Source organism: Aphis gossypii, chromosome 2 (genome assembly GCF_020184175.1).
Source record: "Aphis gossypii isolate Hap1 chromosome 2, ASM2018417v2, whole genome shotgun sequence".
NCBI classification, from domain to species: Eukaryota; Metazoa; Arthropoda; class Insecta; order Hemiptera; family Aphididae; genus Aphis; species Aphis gossypii.
Window position 1 is genome coordinate 16485873 of NC_065531.1, and position 23707 is coordinate 16509579.

Sequence of the window (23707 nt, forward strand, 5' to 3'; positions counted from 1 at the left end):
TACTGTCGATAGTTAGGGTTTGAGTGATAATATATATATGTTTATAAACTATATACTATTTAACATGTAAATAATAGAGCCATCGCTGGCTGCCGGAGAAAGTGAAATTAACAAAGAAATATAGTAATATATATATATTATGTATATGAGGTGTAAAATAAATGTTTCAAATCTATATACGATATTGAGTAGAAACACTCCATATAGTATTGCGGTTTTATTTTAGAACATATTATTATTTTTGTCTAAATATGTTCTTATAAATGTATATTTGCATATTATTATATTTGTGAGTTATTCAAGTATATATTTTTCGTGTATACGTTTTACGGTTTCTAAGTTCTAATCCATCGACGATCTGTCATTTAAAAAAATAAAAATTGAACGGGTTTAATGGTATACATGTTTCTTGTTCCTCGCGCTGACTCCCACCAATACGAACATTGATAAATGATTATATTTGTATTATAACGTACGGCACAGTCGTGCAGCATTGTTTTATACAACCGAATGTATAATATAAATATATGTATATAATATTACATTTATAGGCTGACCAAATACGAACAGATAGAAAATACCTATATACATTATTTCGTTTCCTGTGTTTGCCCACAATCTAATAGTATTATCGCAATAGGTGCATACGACGTACTTGTTTATTACAATATATTATAATATTATAATAATATATGTTTCTAAATAGTATACGATTATTTCACTAATAAAATATTTTTGCTGTTGTATAGAAACGCGTGATAAATGCCGTTTTAAAAAATTAAAATTGACCCAACTATGAAAATTATACTCGGTTGACAAATTTTCTATCACGCGGCGATATCGCGAAGTTAATTATAACAATGGCATAAGAATATTTTAAATATAGTGCATTTTTTTAACACGAAGCGATCAATTAGCAACAGGTCGCGTATCGCGAGTATACGACCCACCCGCGCTTGCGTGTTAGGAGTATTACGAGGATAAAACGTAAACCTATGTATTATATACCTGTCCCCGCGGCCCTTGACGAAACGTTCTAACCACAATATCGTGTACGGTATTATCATATAATATATGAGTAATAATTATTTTCATACCTACCATACCGATCGTATTAACGTGCGAAACACGCAGTACGAATGTAGCTTAGAAATCAGTCAATTTTTAAGAAATAAACAAAATTCGAAAAATACGATTCTACTAATTATATTTAAACGAATATTCATTGTCGTTCTAGCGTGGATTTGTTATTATTTTTCTTGAAAATTTAGCAGTTCGTACGTTTACACGAGCGGTGGTTTCACATATTTTAACGGTGAATTTAATAATTATGCCGTCTATGTGTATGTACATGACGTTTATTTATTATATAGAAATATTGATTATACATTTTTTCCATGTATTTACCTACACACAAAATATAATGTCAACTATTTGCCGGTTGTGTAAATACAACCGTATAGATTCCATATTGTCTAGTGAATAAACCGATGAAAGGTAACGATTACTGCTACACCACGTTTAAAATGTTTACGTATGTACCGAGTTATACGTACGCTGAGTATGTATATTGCATAAAATCTAAGAAAAAAGTTTATGAAGAACGTTCTCAAAATAGCGGCGATTGAAAACCGTAATGGCATCAATAAATATATAGCGTTCGAAAATCTATTATATTCATGTAAAAGTGCAGCGAGAATGCAAATTGATTATTTTAAAGAGTATTATATTATAATCCGGATCTAAGAATTTTTCCATCTACAAATCGAATTTCAATGAATGAGCACAGTTAGTTATAAGTATTGGAAGTTTTGATGGACGGCGGCATTGGTGGCACCGAAGTATCACTCTAAATGTTATAGTCCAACGCTATACTTATCTAAACTTTTAATTGCTAAACTAATAACTATAATACTTGAGTTATAAGTTATAATCAATTAACTACTATTATAGATCTCTAAAAAATAAATTTTAATGTATACGAATTCTTAGAAAAAATATTTGCTAAAGATTGTGACATTAATATAGCGATTATAATGTGTGTTGTAATAAAAAAAAAAAAATTAAACTATGATAACATAAAAAATCGCATTCTGTGTAATGACGACGAATAAATATAATTCTCAAAAACAGTCATAATTTTCAAATGAACGAATGTTCACTATTAAAATAATTATTCAGTATACAAACTTCATCGACTATAAAATCTAAAAATTAGAATTTATTTATTCTGCGGATGACAAGTAAATAATTTGACTGTAAATCACTGTATTACACTAAAATCGTATAACACTTTAAAATAATGCAATTTTGTTGGTACGTGTTGCAATTATATGTATTATACATAATGCAATACATTAATAGTATGTGCAAATTATAATAATTGCTTTTGCGATTTCATTTGTATAGTAGTGCACTTCGAGTAATGAGTAAATTATTAATTACTATGGTATGAAAATCATCGAAACAGAAATACAATATATGATGGTGTTAAACTTACTGTTGACAATACGTTTATATTATCATACAATATTTATAAACGTTGTGAAATATTCAAATATGCGTTGGAAAACAAAATATTATATTGTATATTTATGTATGTCGAAAGTATTAACAGCGATTTGCGTTTAATCTAAAAACACGATAAAAATTTAAGTCTCTACTCAGTCTACTGTCTTCTTTACCATATCATTGGTTTTATTGATGCACACTTATGAGCTAGAATAATTTAAAACGTTAAACTTATATTAATTGTAAATAAATTATAATATACTCGTACGTCATTTAGCGGGAAACTATTTTGTACTTATTATAATGGTCGTTGAAAGTATTTACATTCAAGAATTGATATTCGTATGATGCATAACACCTACCTATATAATGAAATACATCTATAAGTGACCCCCTTTTTACAGGTCAGGTCGATTTTTTCGTAAACCGTGTTATGAAAGAAAAAGTAGAACGCGGCCTTTACATTTGGTGTAGACGGCTATTATCGTATATACATTTTTAAATCGATACCAATAATTGTATAATATATATTGTGATATAATAATAATTATATGGGTTTGCAGTCGGACGGTGATTTAATCGACACGGAAAAAATTCCGGAGTGAACACTCGGTAGACACTACACATACATGGATATATCACTCGGTATCAGCGTATGTGCAGTGTTATATGATTGCATTCGATAACGAGCCGGTTGGTCGTCGAACTGGTAAAAAAATAGATAAACAAATTACAAACCCGCAAATGACACTTGAAAACGCGTACTGCATGTACACTCGCAACGTTATAATTACGGTCAATTATTTTGCGAGCGTTTCCGGGTCGGATTTCCGAAAACTATTATTCCACCAGCGCGTACTTATATACGTGTACCCGCTGTACCTATAGGTATAAAAATCCGTCGTATAATATAATATACATTGTACTAACTATAAAGTCGGACCACGTACGGGGTTGTGTTTACGAGCTGTAAAGTATACTATTATATTAAAATATATATACATATAATACACGGGACTCGAGCATATCGAGGGCGCAGAAACGGAAAGGTATAAAAGAGAAAAAAAAACGAACACAATCGGAAACTCACCATCCGCCCCGTGCGCGCGCGAATTATTTGACCTACTTATTTTCGCGACCAGCGTCGAGTTTTCACATTATCACATATATATATATGTATACACACAATACGTATCCTTTGCCGCGGCGGCGCGACGGTTGCTTACGAAGGGACCGCCGCCGCCGACGACGACCTTGACGGACGACCCGCTCCTCCGCGATGACCTACAAACGGGCGCGAAAACTTTGGGCGGAAAAAGAATAGCCAAACCGTCGGGAAATAAAGAAAATCTCGTCAGAAAAAAAAAAAAAAATTAAAACCGTTGTACGAAACTCGTCGTAGGCGGTAAGTATAGTATTATAGGCGTATTATTATATTAATCGTAAATATAAATCACACTAAAAAAAAAAAAAAACACTTACTGTCGTGTGTGCTGTGGCGGCGACGAGACGTCTCACGTAACCATTGTTGCGAAATTATTTTATTTTTTCGCGCGCGCTCCGCGGGATCGCCCGGGAGCGATCGGGCGACTTGACAGGCCGGCGTCAAGTCGCTCACTCGGTGGCAGCGGCGGCGGCGGCGGCGAGTCCGTAACAAAAGTAGGTCACCCGCCGCCGCGCAGAACATGCACACGCGCGCTATCGCGACGTCCGACACACACACACACGCGCGCACACACGAATAATGTGCAGCGCTTCTATATGGCAGTGGCGGCGGCCGATCACTTTCACTGAGCCGCCGCCCGTGTGACATGTTTTACACGGCATAATAATTTAATATTTTATATAAAATACAATATATATAAACGTGCTCGTACGTGTGCCACGAGTATATTAGGTATATATTATATTGCAGTACGCGGGTACTTAAATGTGAGCGCGAGTACGACGACAGAGTATTACACCGTAGGCGGGAAAAGCTCTAGCGCGTAAAGGCTGTTGGAAATTCGCCCGGAACGAGAAAAAAAAAAAATTTGCATTCACCGCCGGCCGAGCGTATATTGCGGGGGTCGCAACTTTCCGGTCTACCCTCGCGCGCATATAGAGGAGGAGCCGTGCGAGTTAACGTTATATATATATATATTTTATAGTCTTACCGCCGTTTCACGCCGCAACAGGTTATATTATTATATTGTTAGATATTATTATTATTGTTGTTGTTATAATAAATTCAGGACGCGCGGAATCGAATTGATGATACGCACTTATAATAATAATTCACGATGGTTGTATACTGCAGGAGGAAAACGACACATCCCAACGGAACGGAATCCGATCGAATTAATCGCATATTATCGAACAATATATTACCTATATATACTTAGAATGATTTCGAAACGTTTGTTGCTGAAGCGCACACGGTCGATAAAGCTCGTGTTTCTAAAATGCGATCGAACCTTCTGCTATTACGATTTTCCGTGTACCATACGCGTATTATACAAAAATATTATTTATTCCATTAAATGTTTATAAAAATAGCTCTAAAATACACCGAGACTGCTGCCGAAATATATAACAACTCGCAACTAAAACAACCTTAAATAAATAAACATAATAAAACGTAAAACTTGGGCTATAATTTTTGATAGTGTAATTCTGAATTATTATCAATAATATGAGTATAAATTTTTTTTCGATTATGGTGCGGTTCGTGTTTCGTTTTTAACCGTAATGTGATATACATGATGCGGCTTATCATATACAACAGACAGCATCACGATTCAATGTTTTTGTACATCGCGATTAACATAGATTGATCGGTTTTACGATAGCCGAATTCAATATAATATAGGGTTCGGCCAACCGTTCGTGTAATACTGTAATAGTCGTTTAAGTTAATTTCTTGCAGAGAAATTCTATGGGGCTTCTAAAACCTGCACTGCGGAGGTCCCAAATACACCATTTAGAATAGTGATTAACAATGCGGGTGGGAACTCCCCCCCCCCCGTGTGGGCTTTTTTTAGCTTTGAGGGGGGGCGTTTTACTTAAAGGGCGCTAAGAGGGGGATTCAACTGTGACTTTCATTTTTATTATTCATATCTTATTACGATGAAATGTATAAGTAACCGCATATAATTGAAAGGAATTTAAAATAATGTACCGTAATAGTAATATATACCGAGCTATTGGGTATGTATAATAAATACACACTATAAGAATTTATTATATAAAAATAAAAATAACTTATAGTTTTGTTTTTTACTTTTATATTAAACTGTTGATTATTAAAATTAAACTATAATTTTTTTAAATTTATTGTGATAGAGGGGGAGTGGAGTGTAATTTCTGAAAACCTAAAGGAGAGTGTCGTGTAAAAAAAGGTTGGGAAACGCTGTTCTTAACTATATATTAAAAATTATAATAGATGTACCTACGTTATCGTTGTTAAGCGCGGGGGTACATCCGGTCGAAGAGAAGTCAAGTCCACGAAAAGAACAAAAAGAAGATTAAAGAATGTCTACTTAAATCGTTATGCACACAGGCGTATAAATAATACTGATGAGATAAATCGATCGCCAGCGCCTATCATATTATACGACCTACCACAATCTAGTTTATAAACCGAAAATGCGAAACGCGATCATATTTTGGTCCTGAAAACGATCACACCATAGTCCTATATACATACACGTATAATGCCTGTATATCATATATTTACGTGTATATATAGTGAGGGTGGCTGACTTGCAGTTTTCGTCATGGTCAAACGTGCCCGGCGCCGTCTTATTTATAAAATCAAAATTTACTTATTATTTAACGTTATGAATTTTAATTTTTTTTTAATTTATGCAAATTAGATAATATTAAAAATGTATATTTACAAACGTTTTGGCTCTAGCGGGCGTAATATCGTATTCGTTCACGTGCCTCTCGAACACGTTCATGACGCCCACCCCCTGGCGGATACGGGTACGAAAATATATTTTAAAGTCTTAAACCCGACGAACGATCGTCATGACGCGTGTTATACCAAAATAATATTATATCGTTTCGACTCGCGCGGTTTCTACACCGCATATCTTATACACTTCGCAGACTAGTAGGCATATTATTATATTGTATTGTAATATTGTGTTAATTTAACGTTATAAAAATGTCGTGTTCGGGTACTTACCAATCGGTTCAAAGACGGCATGTCGGGAAGCGGCTTGTTGGCATGATCGCTGTCCGGTGGCTACTGAACCGTCGTCGCGCCAGTCGGTTCTGCGAGCGCGCGTGCGGGGGACACCCGGAGACGTGTGAAAGTGACTTTCACTCGGTCTCGGCTGTCCGGTTCGAGGGCATCCGAAATTGTTGTTTCCGAAACCGCGGCCGAACGAAATAACGAAGACGTGTACAACGAATATCGCGCATCGGGTAATATATGCCCGTCCGCACACGCTGTAGCTATACAGTGCGTTATATATTATTATTATTATATATATAGCTAGCAGACGTCGTAGTGGATATATATGAGCGTTAAGGTACCGCCGTCTGTACGGTGATTCATCGTACGCGGTATCTGGTCGGCAATTTTTGTTTTTGGTCTCCTCGCGACTCCCGCCCACTGCAGAGTCGTAGTCCGAGATCGTTCCCCCGTTATCAGCGCGCACTCCGGCCACGTGTCGAGTGTCGACGTATTATCGTGATCTGCCAGTTCGAGACTGAAGTGTTGGACTGTAAAATATAGTTGAAAAAATTAAAAATAAAAGCCCAGGAAAAATCGTTATCTCTTAAAAAACAAAAAATTCAATTTTTATCTCGGGAATAACTTCTCCTCATATATCTGTATGTGGCGTTGCGCCGTCGTCGGCTAATATTACATGTATGATACACAGTGTTATTATTATATGAAAAAAAAAAAGAACGTTTAAATCGTGATATAATATATTGTGATATTGTACCTAATGCAGGAATGAATCATCCGATGCTTTGCACATGGCTTCTCAGGTCATCTGATCTTACAACATACGACCCCCGCTTCTTCGCCATTATAGATTTCATTATCGTCATCGACCATACAGAATAACTAAAAATTAACAAAATCAATATAGATAAATGTATAGATATTATCCTGCAAGTCACATACGACATTTATACAGGTGTCATCGTTTGATAAATTTGAAATATCATTCTTCTATTTAATGCACATCGTATTATACATGGTATATACCAGAAAACTACAATTATACGAGTACTTATTCGAAATCAGACGAGTGATACTCACTCTGCTTTGTTGTTTACCGTGGCGGTAAAAAACGTTATATTCAATTATAATTATATTGATGTTCCCACGCGCTGCGGTATGGCTCGGAGAAAGTGCCATTTCGCGACATTGAGAGTAAAAGTGAAACGGTACATAACGGGTTAGTTTATACCGTTAGATTTTGTGTAACGATAATAGTGCGCACGAACGGACCGTGCGAGTTTTCTATTTCGGCGGGAGACGTGCAACTGGTACTCTTACCACCCCTTCCCGCGAAAAAAAAATACGTATTTTTAAAATATAAAAAAAAAAACCAAAATAAAACGGCGTTCCGAGGGAAATCGCCGTAGTTGTATTGTGCGGGGCGATTAAGAGCGAATTCTGTACTATACTTACTTATATCATGGTTGTTCTCGTTATTTTTTATGCTCGAAATAATTCATACGACTTGCGGCGGGACTTTGAAACTATTTGGAATGATGTTTACACCGTATAGCGTGCAGACTACCCTGTAAACAACTTTTTTTAATTTTGTAGCTTTTATTAAATTTTTTGTTTTTTATATACCCGCTCAATTATTTTACAAGACACAATTATCATTTATTCACTTTCTAAGCGCGGCGCGTTCAGTTCTCGTACAAAAGGTGCGGGACATCGGTGCATACATTATTTATATGGTATAGTATTCATTGTATGACCGTATGCAATACGCACGACAACCATTTATTACAATATAATATAATATTGTAATATCATTAATCTCAGATAATATATAAGATATAACTATGTGTTAATTACATTTTTTTTTATCTAGACAAAAAAGTATACGATGGGTTTATATTTATTTCCTCTATCGTTTGGCCGTTAATTTATTTAAAACCTCTTAAAGCCACTAAATTAAGTTAAAAATAACTTGATTTGTGTCTAATGTCTATTGTATATTATATTTACATCGCATCCTAATATTACTAAAAACTTTCTATCGTTATGTTACCTAAGTGATTTGTTTATTCCATTAATGTCGTAGGTATATCATCTATATTTTTCCGAAAGTGGTCGATTATTTGTAAATCATTACAATAAAACGTCGAAAAACTAATATTTATTAAAAGGTAAACACCATCATAAATAACACAAAAGAATATGTACATTTGTATTCATAAATTAGCTTATCCATCAATCTAAAATGTTACGTTTATGCACGTGTATTTGAGTAAATAACAGAAATTATTTTCAAATATAGTTTCAATCGCATATGCAAATTTTAAGTATACACAAAATAATGTGAATACCAACAATAGTACTATATTATTGTATTATACTCTCACGTGTGCTCCAAAGAGGTCTTAGAAGTGGGCAGTGGCTAAGCATAAGTTGAAACAAAATATCTATTTTAAAAATGTATAATATAATTGTTATCCCACGTGAAGAGAAAATTTTACTATAATATGTTGTATATCAACGACAAAAGGTGAGACATTATCGTACTACACTAATAAAATTGATATTAAATGAACTTTATTTATGGACCATAGATTATATACATTTATAGGGTTTTGAACTCGTGTAGGTATTTAATATATATTATATTACATACATTCAAAACTTTCTAAAATAACTTTACGGTTTTAATTACTTAAAAAAAAAGACAAAAAATAATTATCTATTTTAAATTTATAAAATTAAATTTGATAAGTTGCTGCATTATTGATTCGATTTCAGAATAATTATTTAAATTATTTTTTTTTTAAATAAGTTTTTTCGTAATTTGTTTTTAATAAGTTTATTAAAAAATGTGACAACTAAATAAAGCAGCAGGCTCATATTCTAATGGATTTTTTAAAACTTTCTACCTAACTATTTAATTTTATAAAACGTGTAAAATCTCTTATGTCTAAAGTATAATTAATTTAATGTTTGGACTTTTTTTTAAATTCCAATTCAAATTATTTTACAATTTGACTTGAGACTTAATTCAATTATTATTTAATAACTTTTATTGAACAGAGATGTAGTTAGGTATAAATTTACTTGTATGAACAAGTTAAGTGTTTTAAGATGTGTAAAACCTTTAAATATTCGAGTACATAATATATACTATCATATACGCCCATAAAAAGTAATTTTTAAAAAATAAATTTAAGACTCTAAGCAGCGATCACTATCTGAATAATTTATATACATTAATAACACTAAAAATTATCTTTATACTATAAACCTGGGCTATAAATTATTTAAAAATAAAAATTGCAATTTTACAATAGTATGCTTCAATATTCGTGTACCTAGTCACTACTACCTATCTAGTATTTTGAAATGTTCTTCAAACATTCTTTTTAGTTATTTAATTTATGATACTGTTTGATAATTGATAAAATAAAATTTAGAATATTAATAAAGTTTAGATAAAATACGTTTCAATATTCATTTGATTCATATACCTATATTAAACATGATTAAATTAAAAATTGCAATTCCTATTATAATATTAAAGCGTACTCTAATGGATTCCACAGGGCACATATAATACATATATATTGTACAATGCACTACAATGTACTCGTGTATTTATGTATGAGCATATGTACATATTATACTATAAATAATACACCCGGATATTGGTATTAAAAGAGTACTTTCTCGATTTTCTATCCAAAATTTTAGTGTTTGATGATATAATGTATATTATATTTAGGTCGATTCAAAATCACAAAACGTATTGGCTCACTGCACTTAAAGTTTAAATATTATCATCAACGTATTCAAATTAAATAATTAATAATATCTTTATGAGTACACAAGTGCACACTTTTATCGATATATTATTAAAAATCAAAACCTAACTCCAAGACATTTAATTTTATTCGTATATATTTTATATGTAATATGCATTTTAGAAAAATAACTATTTCATAATTTTATACAACTTTAAATGAGTTTTACATTTAAGATAATCACTGTACACCAGTAAATTATAAATAGTATATACACCCGAATAAGTTGACTTTTAAATTATAAGTTTATCTTTACGCATATTTATGCGCGTACATAAAACTATAAATGTAAATAAATGTATAAATACTGTTGCAAGATAATTTTTTGTAAAAATTAATAGGTAATAAAATAAAAAATATTATTTATCATTTTTCGTATTATGATAATACAAACATTTAATACAGAGAATTAGAGAAAGTTGTATGGTTATATTTAAACAAATAATACGACTATAACTATATTTTATGTACTTCCGTTGTGAACATTATATTTATTAGGTGCATATTTTATTATTCAGTATATACCTACGTAAAATATAATATAATATTAATTTTTTGACGACACCGAGGTATTGAATTTTTTTTTTTTACTGAAGCAAAAAAACCGAATACATTGACAACACGGTAATTATTTGTGATAGAGATATAAAACGTATTACCATATGAATAACTCAATTCGTCGTATACCCATACCCATTACGGCGAAAATGTTAAGTATAATCAACATTCATGTACGTACGCGTAGATTACTGCCAACATTCATAATTCTTAAAATAAAATATATAACAATGTAAGTACACATGCTATATACATTGTACATACATGTATTGTACGAATCTAATCTACATTGTTTGTTAACGGGTAATTTTCAGAAAGTAATTATATCTGGCATTTCTTTTTTTTTTTTTACGACAGCGTGATTTATCAGTAATTTTTTACAATATTACAATTATCGTTTTTGAAATCTTACGTTATAATATTATTATGTATTATTGTTTCTCAGTACACATATTTGTAGGTAGGTATAGAACACCAGTGTAGTGAATTTTGCAAACTTTGCGTGTTTGTACTACCGAGATCAGTTTTTATTTCGGTTAAGCGTATTGGTACCTAGTCTGTATGTAGTTAATCAAAAGCCTTTGTGTTTGTCGCTGTTTATTTTTATGTGTATTATATATTAATTTTAATATTACTAGTATCACAATATAGTATTGTTGACGAGAAAAAATTATTATTTGTAAATTATAAGATTTATATATTTTGTTAAACACTGCTGCAGTTACGCAGTCATTCACGCAAAACTATATTTAGCTGATTGTCAGCAATTTTTAACTGTCAAATATTTTTTTTTGTTTTTCATTTTTAGAAAAGCGCATAAAAAATACTTGGATTGATGAAATATAATTTTATTATAATTTAATCTTTTGATCGAAAGAGGGAGGTTGTGACTGGCGTAAAATGCCAGCTTATTACATTATTGGGATGGATGTAAATTACGACTTAACCTACTTAGCTTGCTGCAAGGTTCGCCATTATGACGATGCGTGTTGCAATGTGTAATTATAATTTCAACTCGGTTACTCCACAACAATAATAGTATGTAGTTAGATAGATGTTTATATATTTTATATGCCCATGTAAAATGTTTAATATATGTCGTATTTCCTTCAAAATCGTTAACTTCTTCACTCTTCGTCTACAGACGATTTCACAACGGAGTTTAGTCGAAACAACGATATTGCGTGACAACGATGCCATTATAACACAATACAACGTTAAAATAGGCAAAGATGAGCTATTGCAAAACCTACTCGCGAAAATAATTAATACCAAGACGCGTACATATTATCATATACATATATTTAATATTTATATCGTATTAAAAAATGTGACTTTGCACAGTGCAAGACTCGTGTGCATTTACCTGTATTATAATATTATGGACAGGAAGACTACCTATATGAATATTTGAATTTCGTTCGTGTGACGCAATATAACTTATAAATAAAGTTAAATAGAGTTTTTAAAATAATAAAACGGCTCTCCCGACCTTGAAGAACACCTATACAATATTGTAAAACTTTTAATTCCGAAAAACAATGCAAATCATCACGTCTTAACTATCATAAAATCTAAATCTAAAATTTAAATTCTAAATACAAGTATCCTAATCATCATAATTATATTTATATGTTAATATTTATCTGTAATGTAATAATTTATATGCAATTATGTATAGAATAATATGTTTGTAATAACGTAAAATATAATATATAATATTAATAATAGTGTAAATTTTTTTTCATTTTAGCGGCCCGCGGTGTTTTTATGAAAGTGTAAAAGCTCACCGACTACAAAAGGTCGGACCACCCTGTTTTATTGTGTTATTGTCAATACGTTTATCATATCACTCGATGATTCTCGTACAGACGCGTTCAAAATTCAAATAACTAAGTTGTTTAAACAGCACGTGTTTAAAAGAATTTTTCCTCGATATTTTTTTTAGTAAGTATGCGCAGTTGCAATAATACGTATACAGAATATTGTAGCTAATATAAATAGCGCGCGCATTTTTGTCATCGTCCAAAACATATTTCAACTGTACGTACATATACTTATACATGTATTTAAACATTGTATACCTGTATATGCTTCAAGAATGTACGTGGATTTTATCACACCGCGATGATGTATAAATTATATTCGTGTATGTATGCATGCATATATGATATAAATAAACGTAAAAATCTAGTACACGTAAAACGTGTGATAACTGCTGCGGAACAAGAACAAAAAATCACGCTAAAAAAAAATGTTTGACAATAAAATTATGTTTTGAAAATATTTTGAAAATGTAATTTTGTTATGTGGGAAGAATACCTATCTTAAATAAACGAAATGTGTAAAATAAAACAGCTCGAAACGAAAAAAAAAAAACGAATAACTTTACCATCGGATGTTTTTTTATAATTTATTTAAAGTCAAAACCTAACGCTTTTCAGAGATGTTCTTGCGGATGTACAATATAAAAGATAGACTCGCGCGGTAATTTTGTTATTTTGGGATTAATAGTCAATACGCAGTAGATCTGTGTGTATAGTTATATATACACTTAAATTGTTGTGCACCTATCATTATGTTTACCGACTTAGATTATTGAAAAATGTATTTAAACATATTGAGAAAAATCATCATTAAAATACATTCAATTTAAAAATCGAATTATATGTATCAGGTACCAGTGTTCATATAAAATCATGTGTATGTAACCTTCAACAATACCTATAATATACCTACCCGATAAGTGATAACTATACATAAAGTAATACTTATTCGATCACATATACGCACAGGTACGTATCAGAATATATACTAGATATATTTATTTTATATAATGTGCACATATAAATTAAAAACCATAAGTACGTGGTCGATTAGAAATAACAATAACGGGATGAAAAAGAGTTTAACCGTATTTGTATTGATAAAAATTAACTCTACACAAACAAAATGGGGTACACCTAAAATATATAATAAACAGTCCACCTAAAACAAAATATATTATAGCCTTATAGGTAACTAAAAATATATTTTGTGTCTCGGCGCAGTCTCAATTTCGGAAATTTAATATAATATACATAGTGTAATACTGTAATAGTAATAATATTGTAAGTACGTTTTACGTATAAATAATATATAGATACTACGTAGCCACTTAGGTATATAAAATCGTGTAAACAAATTTAAGTTAAGCGATTCGGTTGCTAAAGAATTTAGAATTTAGTTAGGTTATTGCCGCTATTCTCAGTTACATAATATATTATCCATGCGATAAATCGTTGGTTTTATTATATTGGGCATTGGCGTATATTAGTATAAATTAAAACAACAACCTCGATATTGATCGACTGTAGGTTGTGGGTAATGTACACTATGATATACATATATATGTAGGTATTAGTATTGATAAAATTATTCCAACAAAATAACAAATGCTTTGAGTTTTGTAATGGAACAAATAAATCGGCAACATAATACATAAGTACTAGATAGTTGTTATAAAAACTAATACTGTGCATTTCTCTCGTATATTTGATAAATGTATTATTTACTTTTATCCATCAATGTTTTATTGGATACGTTTGTTTATACGAAAAAAAGAATCACTCGAGATTCAATTCGTTCAAGAATAAATATATTTGCTTAAAATGTTTAATATTAAATATCAATACGACGGAGTACTACATAATATATTATAATAGTAAAAATCACATAAGAATGTAGTCTTAGTATGATATATGTAATAAATAATATAAATGTATTATAAATAAATAACAGTTGTATAAAAAATGTTTTTTGAAATATTGGTTTTAGGGTTTAAATAGTACAGTCGATAGTTTAAATATTTATTCTTTGTATACAATATACCTACAACAAAATGCCACTGTGATATTAAGAATCGCATTGACTTTAAAATAAAAAAGGCCCTTTTTATTTATTGATGTTATATCGTTTTGATATTTTCCTCTTTAGCTCAGAATTGGTCAACATAATTTTGGATTTTAAACAGAATAGTAATAATAGTATGTAAGGAATATTAAAGTCTAGTTATAACGTATTGCGTGCACGACTTTTAGGGTTAGCAATTTTGAAACAATAGGAAAGTTCAAAAAGATTCGCATATAGCTCTATTCATGTCAAACATGAATTCGAAATTAAACCCACAATAATATTGTGCTTTGAAGTGATTGATTTTTTTCGATGATTTGCCTGCAGTGTTCACCACTAATTGTTTATTGCAAAATGTTACGACAAAAACAGCAAATATTCCCGTTTTTCTTGTTTGGAATTTCATTATTATTTTTGGACGAACTGAACTGTTTTTTTTTTTATGTTTTTTAAATACCAATACTTTTTTAATTAATATAAAGTATAAAAATTAAAAACGTAGTAGGTACTTCTAATATTATAGTTTAATAGATTAAAAGTCGTCAAAAAATTGATTTCACAGTTTTTAAATATTTTTTTTTCGCGTATATAATAATTAATAAGTATAATTAATATATAATTAATTAGTTTATTTATTAATATATGAATACCTATATGCAATGTGATCATAAAAGTTAAATTTAATTTCAACATAAATATCTAGAACTAACCGAAAAAATATAAGATACTACTAAAAATATAATATATCGTATAAGGTGTTTTATTAATTTTCCGTTAATTTATCAGGAAAATACAAATTATATTTATGGTTTTTGAGATAAATCGTATAAAATATGTTTTTCGAACGAATATTATCAACAATTCAATAATAATTGCATTCTAGAGAAATTGTTTTGATAGTTATAGTAGTGAGTAGTTATACTATAGTTTATGAGAATTTTAATGTTTTTCTACACGATCGTGGAGAGATTAAATTAATATGAAAACAAAAATTGCCAAGCTTGCAGGCAGGTACATTTTTAATTGTACATACCTACATTGACGTAGAATGACACATCGATTATCGATTATTGATTATAAAATTGCAAGGCCAATAGTTATAGATTTTCATACTTTGAACAAACAGTTTATTACTACCTACTCGTATTTAAAAGAATATTAATAAGTCATTATACAGCTTAGTTTTGGCTGATTTTCGTCATGTGTGAGTTCCATACTGATACAACAACATTATTATATAATTTTTCGGTGGATATTATACACACCACCGTCGACAACGGATCGAAAGAATCATTAACATATTTTACAATTACGATGTATAATATTATATATACGTAAGTATCAAATACAGATGGAATTATTCGCTTCGATGTACCAATGCTATAAATACATATTAATGACCAATGCATAATATGGTGATCAGAGAGTCGTATGTAACGCGCAGAATAATAATGCTGAGCCATCACAACCTACCGTTTTCGGATAGAATTGCAGAAGCTGCGTATAGTCCGATGACCCTATGTACCTGTAGCAAGTTCAATATTGCATACATCAACCCAACCTAATATAAATCTAAACAACACTATTAAATGTACTCTTGACAACGATAATATAATATATTGAGTGGAAGCTCAAAGATATCGAATTTATAAAGCGTTAGTGTACTTTTTATGTAACGATTATTCATTATTTTACTCTTCAAACCCACCAAACGTTTATTTTAGTACAATATTATAATTATTATTATTATTGTTACGGCGAAATACCCCATTCGCATATCTACGATAAATTATCCTACAATAGCGTCAATCTAATCCAATATTATAATTTTTCGACACATCTATGGAATCGCAAATCGCGCTATGTGGTGAAAAAAGAAAAAGAAATACTTTTGCAATTCTCGCACTCGCGCGTATATCACAATATAATATATTATAATATTATAGTGTCGTTAAGGAATTGTGAAAGTGTGCTATTAACGCGCTAATAAGGATTTGTATGGCCAAATAGTGTTATATTTAAATTACCCATCACCTATAGCGCAGTGTTATTGGTTTTTGGAATAGTCGTACTGTGCGGATAATGCACAGTGTAATAATATTATGCAAAATATTAGGTATATACAGTGACGATAACAATGTTATATTTTATGCGTAATACGATATTTCAGTGTAGGTATATAGCTTATTCAATCAATTCGTGACATAGGTACATAAACGTGTCTTAAGTGACTATAAATCGATTATCGCAGTTTAGATTATTTTCGGTAAATCCGATTTAAAATTTGATGGTGATTAATACACTATAAATATTAATATTATACATATATATATATATATAACAATGGTTATATTTATGTATTTATGTTAACCATTGTTATTAACATTATAGTCATTATATTATTATGGTTTGATGTTATTAACGCGTGCTGAGAAAGTCAAAAATAAAATAAAATAATAATGTATCAATCTTTTACCCCGAATTATTTTGTGACTATATTGATTAATGACTATATAATATTATATTATTATTATTTTAATATTGTAGCACTGTTTAAACCAGTGGTTCCCAATTTTTTCAATCTTACGCCCCCTTTCTATAAAGGTTTTCAAAAACCTCGTACCCTACCCCCCTATAATAGTTTTTCATGTTTTCCCTACATTGTAAAATAAAAATAATTAAATAAATAAAATTTTACTTTGTAATAACTGCTTGAGCCTCCCCAACAATGTTTAAACATCCCGAGGGCGCTCCCCTTAGGTTGGGAAACACTGGTTTAAATCGATCATAATATATAAATCGTTATTTATCGGTTTAAATTTATATATTATAATACTATTGATAGACCCTTTATAGTAACTAAAATAATGTTTATGCTATAAATTAATACTTTAAAGTTTAAAGTACCTATCTATCTATATTTAAATTAGTCACTTTTATATAGATTCATATTTTGTTTTTAGCCACATCGCTTTTTCGCTATATTTTTTTTCATAGAACTAACACAGCTCTACATAATCACCGACGATCAACAGTTAAGTGATATTTATTTCAGGAAAAAAGATTGTTCATTTATAACGTACCAATATATAAATAATTATAATAAATGGAGTGATCTATTCGTAAAAAAACTAATTATTTCAGTAAAAACTAATGTTTTTTAAAATATTTCTTTATCATAATTTACTATATAATATTCTGGAAAGAAATTATATTTTTTATAGTTATCGATTTTTAAATAATTTTTTTTAAATATTTAATCTAAAGATTATTTTCGGAGTAGGTACTTCTATTTATAAAAATTAAATTTGGAAGAGTAGTTTTTTAATTATTGCAAGCATTTAAAGTTTAAATAAACCGAGAAGTGGATCAACATTTTACGAGGTTTTCTATACTCATTTTCAGCTTATCTATACTTTAAATATTTATGACTCATCAACTATTTGTCCGAAATTCGATTTTTACGTATCGAAGTAATCAAAAAAATATTCTGCTTTGGAATAACGCATTTAAAATACATGGTTATTTTAAAAAAGTAATAATAATAAAAAAAATATTTTGTAAATTAATAAACTGTAAATGGTATAAATTATAGGTCGAGCACGGTACTTGGTCTACTGTTTTGTATAGTATACAACGAATGATACCGAAAGAAACACTAAAATTATCATTTTCAAACGAAACGAATTTCCCGTGGAAGAGCATCACGAGCGAATTTGAATGGAAAGCGAACGCCCCTCACGGTCTATTTATTTTTCAATAATCATTGTTGTGAGTCATGACGCGTACACGTAAAACAAAACCCCCAAAAAGGAAATATATCATCGAAATCGCTCCGACCTGCAATCGTCGTTTGCAGGCGTAGATCTCATCATGTCGCTTATGCCTGAACACCGGAAGACCGAAGCAACACAATTTACACTTCACGCAAAGTACAATATGTACGTGTAGAAGACTTTCACAACGCACTCGGAGGTCTTTCATACATCTCATATTATATTCATGTTTACTACAGACGACTAGACGAGTATCTTTTATGTGAATGACTTTTTTCCTCAAGAAAAAAAAGGTGTTAAGTAATATTTAATAGTTTTTCGCGTATTAGCCTATTATTATTGGTACTCTTAAACAGTATGCCGTGTGTGAATTAATAATTGGTTAAAAATTAATTTGAAAAAGAAATACCCCTATAGCCGGATGCTGTATTGCACGTCGTTATAATTTTAAACATTTTACCGTCAATGTAATGGAAATAATATACGTATATATTATACTACGACATAAGTGGATGGATATAAAGGATATCATCGCGAATTTGAGCTAAAAAAATTTAATTGGTTTTGGTTATAACGCCCTTCTACGCCGAAATAAAAGAGGTACCTTTTTTCGACCACCTATTTGCGTCAAATTTACCTATATTTTACAGTGATTTAACAATTGATTAATAACGATGAATTAAATAAACTTTTTTTGATATTATGATTAGTATCATAAAAATTTAACTAAAACCATCAATAATATTGTGTACTTTTTCACGTTCACATCAATTGTGAGTACATTATTCAAAAAATTTTAAATCAAATTAAAAGAAATTTTAAGAGTAATAGATAATTATAAAAATAAATACCTAACTAAAAAGTTGTTTTGAAAAAAATAAAGTTGTAGTAATTGATTATTACTCGAAATAAAAATGTCTACCTACTTATTATTGAATTATTTGAAAAAAAGCATTATTTAATTGTAATTCCTAAAGAAATGTGTACTATTATAAACATTTTTTATACGTCATGTTAATACATATTATATATATTTAATTGATTATTGTTATCGCGTAAGATCGCATTACAGTACAACACACATGTAATGATGTGAATTCGGTACAAATGAGCGGTTTGTGAAAAAAACCTATCTTTTTTTATTTTAGCGCATATAACGCATTCGTCTAAAAAGAATTAATATTTTTTACTGCAAATAGATGATTTCCAATATAATAAATAGCATACGAGTGGGATGTTCATAAATATAATATTATATTATAATATATACTTACATAAACTTATACGACTGTTTATTTTATTACTAAAAACTGCAGATAGGTATACAATATACGTATATCAAACAAATTTACAAACCTAAACGAGACTTAAATGCTTTAGTATATTATCGATATCGGACCCCGATGATGACTGTTATTACGATTAGATATTTAAATATATTATATTATTGTGATTGCCCGCAGACGACGCGCGTCGCTTACAGCAGACGACGAGTGTAGTAAATAACGATATCATTAATATCGCGTGGGTGAATGATTTATAATGGGTTTTGACGCATGTCAAAACGATGTGACAACGATATTATATACATATATATATTACGATAAACCGAAATAACTATCCGAAAACGGTTTTATGGTCGCTCCTCCCACGCCGTATGCACTACGACTTCGGTTCGTATTTTGTTCGCGCGGCGCCGTTTTACCCGAACGTAAATCCTGAGAGTGTGTGTACTTACTTTATTGTCGGTACTCGTAATATATATATATTATGTATACGTATAATACACGTTTTTTACAGTTTTCGATACACGTCATCTGCACGTCACATTATATTATCGGTTATGATATTATATTATAACTTTGTGCTGTATATACGTCTCGTATATATCGCGTTACTCAAAATCCCACGACGCCTAACGTCCCAAAAGGCAATTTTTTTTTTTACCATCCAATAACCGTACATCATAACCTAACCCGTACTATCAGCTGCTTAGCAGCAGTCTGCCTAAATAAAATATCATACTCGGTTATATCCGCGCGTATGTGTTCCTGACGATTTATCTACAACTTCGGCCACTCACACGACGAGTACGTGATTTTTTCCACGTAGGTCGTAGATAGTCGCTTTATGCACATTTTAATAATAAGTAATATACATAAAATCTATTTCCTAATCGTATTAGTAGGTCACCACAGCAGCAGACGCGAATATAAGGCGCACACGTTAAGGACGACGTGGACCAGAATATTAATGTATATTATTATTATTTATTAGTCATATTATATTATATGCATTACACAGAATCGATTATTAGTAAATACAGACGCGTACGTAGTCGAGGGAACTTGATTTTTGAATATTATTGCCATTCCGTCGTATTTATTTTTTTTTAATTAATATACCTAACCAAAATATAGTTTAAAACTAAAATATTCGTATAATATTATGCACGCCTTGTATAGCCTTATTAAGTGAGTTAAAAAACATCAGTGTACACGGGAAAAAATGTCTAATGCATTATCATCACTGCAGTTATAATTTATAGCAACAGTTTAGATGTACCTACCACGTTAGTATGAGGAAAAACACTGTGATAAATTCTGTATTTTAAAACATAAGCGCATAAAAACTATTATTGCTTATCTGTAAAACATTATCACAAAGTCATATGTCTTCGACTAATTTTTATAAACTAACTTAGCTTAGATAGGTTAAATACAGGCAAATATAGGTACTATGAAATAATAATATACATGTAATATATTATTATATCGTAGACTGTGGTGCTTACCAAATATACGGTATTTAAAATATTTATAATTATGTGGCGTATTTGCGTATAGCAATAAATAAATTGTGCTATTTTTTCTAACGACCGTTTTAATTATATTTTATTTTGAGATATTTAAAATTTTTTTCGAGTCTTACAATACGCGATTTCATTAATCCTTAAAACGACGTTAGTACGAACATTATGCACGTGCGCGCCTAGAATAAAATATGAAAATCGCAGGTGATGCGCGTGTATACTGTATAATATTTAGATACACGTATAAAGGCAAAAGATTAATGCGCCACCTGCAAATGTTCCCGTTTAAAACGTATTATATTATAATATAATATACAAGTGTTTAATATTTATTATGTAGGACGTAGGTACACATAATATACTATCCTATATGCGGCCATATATACATTATACGGTAACCCATTATTGTGGTATAAAATGCATTCAGTACACCTGCTAAAAATATACTAAATAGGTATAATAGGTTTATATGTAAATATATGATACGCGCGAAGAGAAGAGAAATATTGTAATTCGATTATATAATGGATTAAACGCGCCTTTGTGTGTGTGAGTGTGGTTTTTTTTTTTTTTTGCATAGTATAAATAATTTAAAACGTTATAGCGAGTACAATGACACCTATCGACTTTTATATTTTCGAGCTTATACATAAACATCATCATCACATAACCTGCCAATATTTAGTGTCCATATATTACGACATTAAAATTGACATTTTATTGTGAACTTTTTTTGTTTCATTCATGTTGCCGCGTTCAGTTCAAAATATTCATTGTTCGTGTGTACTTAACGCCGTACACGCGAGAATTATAGTCCATACATGTGTATAATACGACATATTATGTTAGTTGACCCTATATATAGGTATATATATATATATATATATTAATTTTTTTTTTAAATTACAAGCGGCCCAATGACATGTGTAAACAACGATAGTTTAACATATTTTTTTATTCAGGAGTGCGTGCGTTCAAATGACGGAGTGAACGGGCTAAAATAAGATATAATATACATAGGTAGTGTCGCGAAATAAATGCGCTATTCCGATAAAATTAAAACCAAATTTACACAAACGAATACGATAAACCGTTTTTATTAGTTATTACTATTATTATTTTGAGTATACGAGTATAATAGTTAGTAAATAACATCATGTAGGTTATACATATACATACATATATTGCACGTTTACGTGATTATAATTTATTATGTATACCTCCCATGAGTCCCTAATAATATATACTGTATATTATCATACCTACTGCTATGCTACCATAATTGACTACTCATATTATCGTTTTTTTATTATATTTATTAGTTATAATAATATGTACACAATAATGGGCGGCGATGATAGTTGAAATAATTAGGGCGTTATAATATCAATAGCGTATTTTGACCCAACAGAAAATCTATAAAGCTTATATGGAGTTGTTTACTACGAATTTACAAAGCAGGAGAAGCCGGTGGTTAATCGCGCAACGATACTCTACTAAATTAATATTAAAAATAATGCTAAAAAGTAAAAAGGTTAAGACGCGTATATTATCACGGCAATATGGAAATCTTTATCCATATAGTAATGATTAGGGCTCGTATTTTAAAGCGTATTAAGCAACTAAAAAGCACACGATTGTTTTAAAAAATCAAAAAAAAAAAAAAAAAACTTGACTAAAAATTATCGCAAACTAGTTATAAAAACGAATAAAAAAATTTGAAAAATTAATTTAAATTAAAAAAAAAATCACTAACCTTGTATTTCTCTAGATGTGCATGAGTGACACTGACTCCATATTGTCCGGCGGAATATTTTTATACACAGAAAACGACTCTTTACATCCACTGAATCGATCGGTGCATACTTCACACAAGAGGTTTCAAACTACAACACTAAATTTTAAATTTTGAAGTGGTCGGTATCGCTGTTGAAGACATACTGACCGTAAAGGTACTACTCGCTATAATAGGTAAACGATAATCTATGTTTTTATATATTTAATAAACAACCCGATAACGAAATACGAAAACAATAATAATCTAATATAAACAACTAGTCTGCATTCTGGGTTTTTACGTTTCGTATTTATTCAATTTTTTATTATTACTATTATAATGTAATAATAAACATATAAAAAT

General features: G+C 30.3%; 1 protein-coding gene across 1 annotated transcript in view; it reads right to left on the bottom strand.

Moving 5' to 3' along the window:
- LOC114132645 (uncharacterized) overlaps positions 1 to 23480 on the bottom strand; it is a 29360-nt gene extending 5880 nt beyond the window's left edge. Inside the window, exons 1-3 of the mRNA XM_050199109.1 lie at positions 23324 to 23480; positions 7455 to 7579; positions 6686 to 7227 (exon numbers count right to left, since the gene is read on the bottom strand). Coding sequence (XP_050055066.1) covers positions 6686 to 6706 — 21 coding nt within the window. The 5' untranslated portion in view covers positions 6707 to 7227; positions 7455 to 7579; positions 23324 to 23480. The remainder of the gene's footprint in view (positions 1 to 6685; positions 7228 to 7454; positions 7580 to 23323) is intronic.
- Between the last annotated feature and the right edge of the window lie 227 nt (positions 23481 to 23707).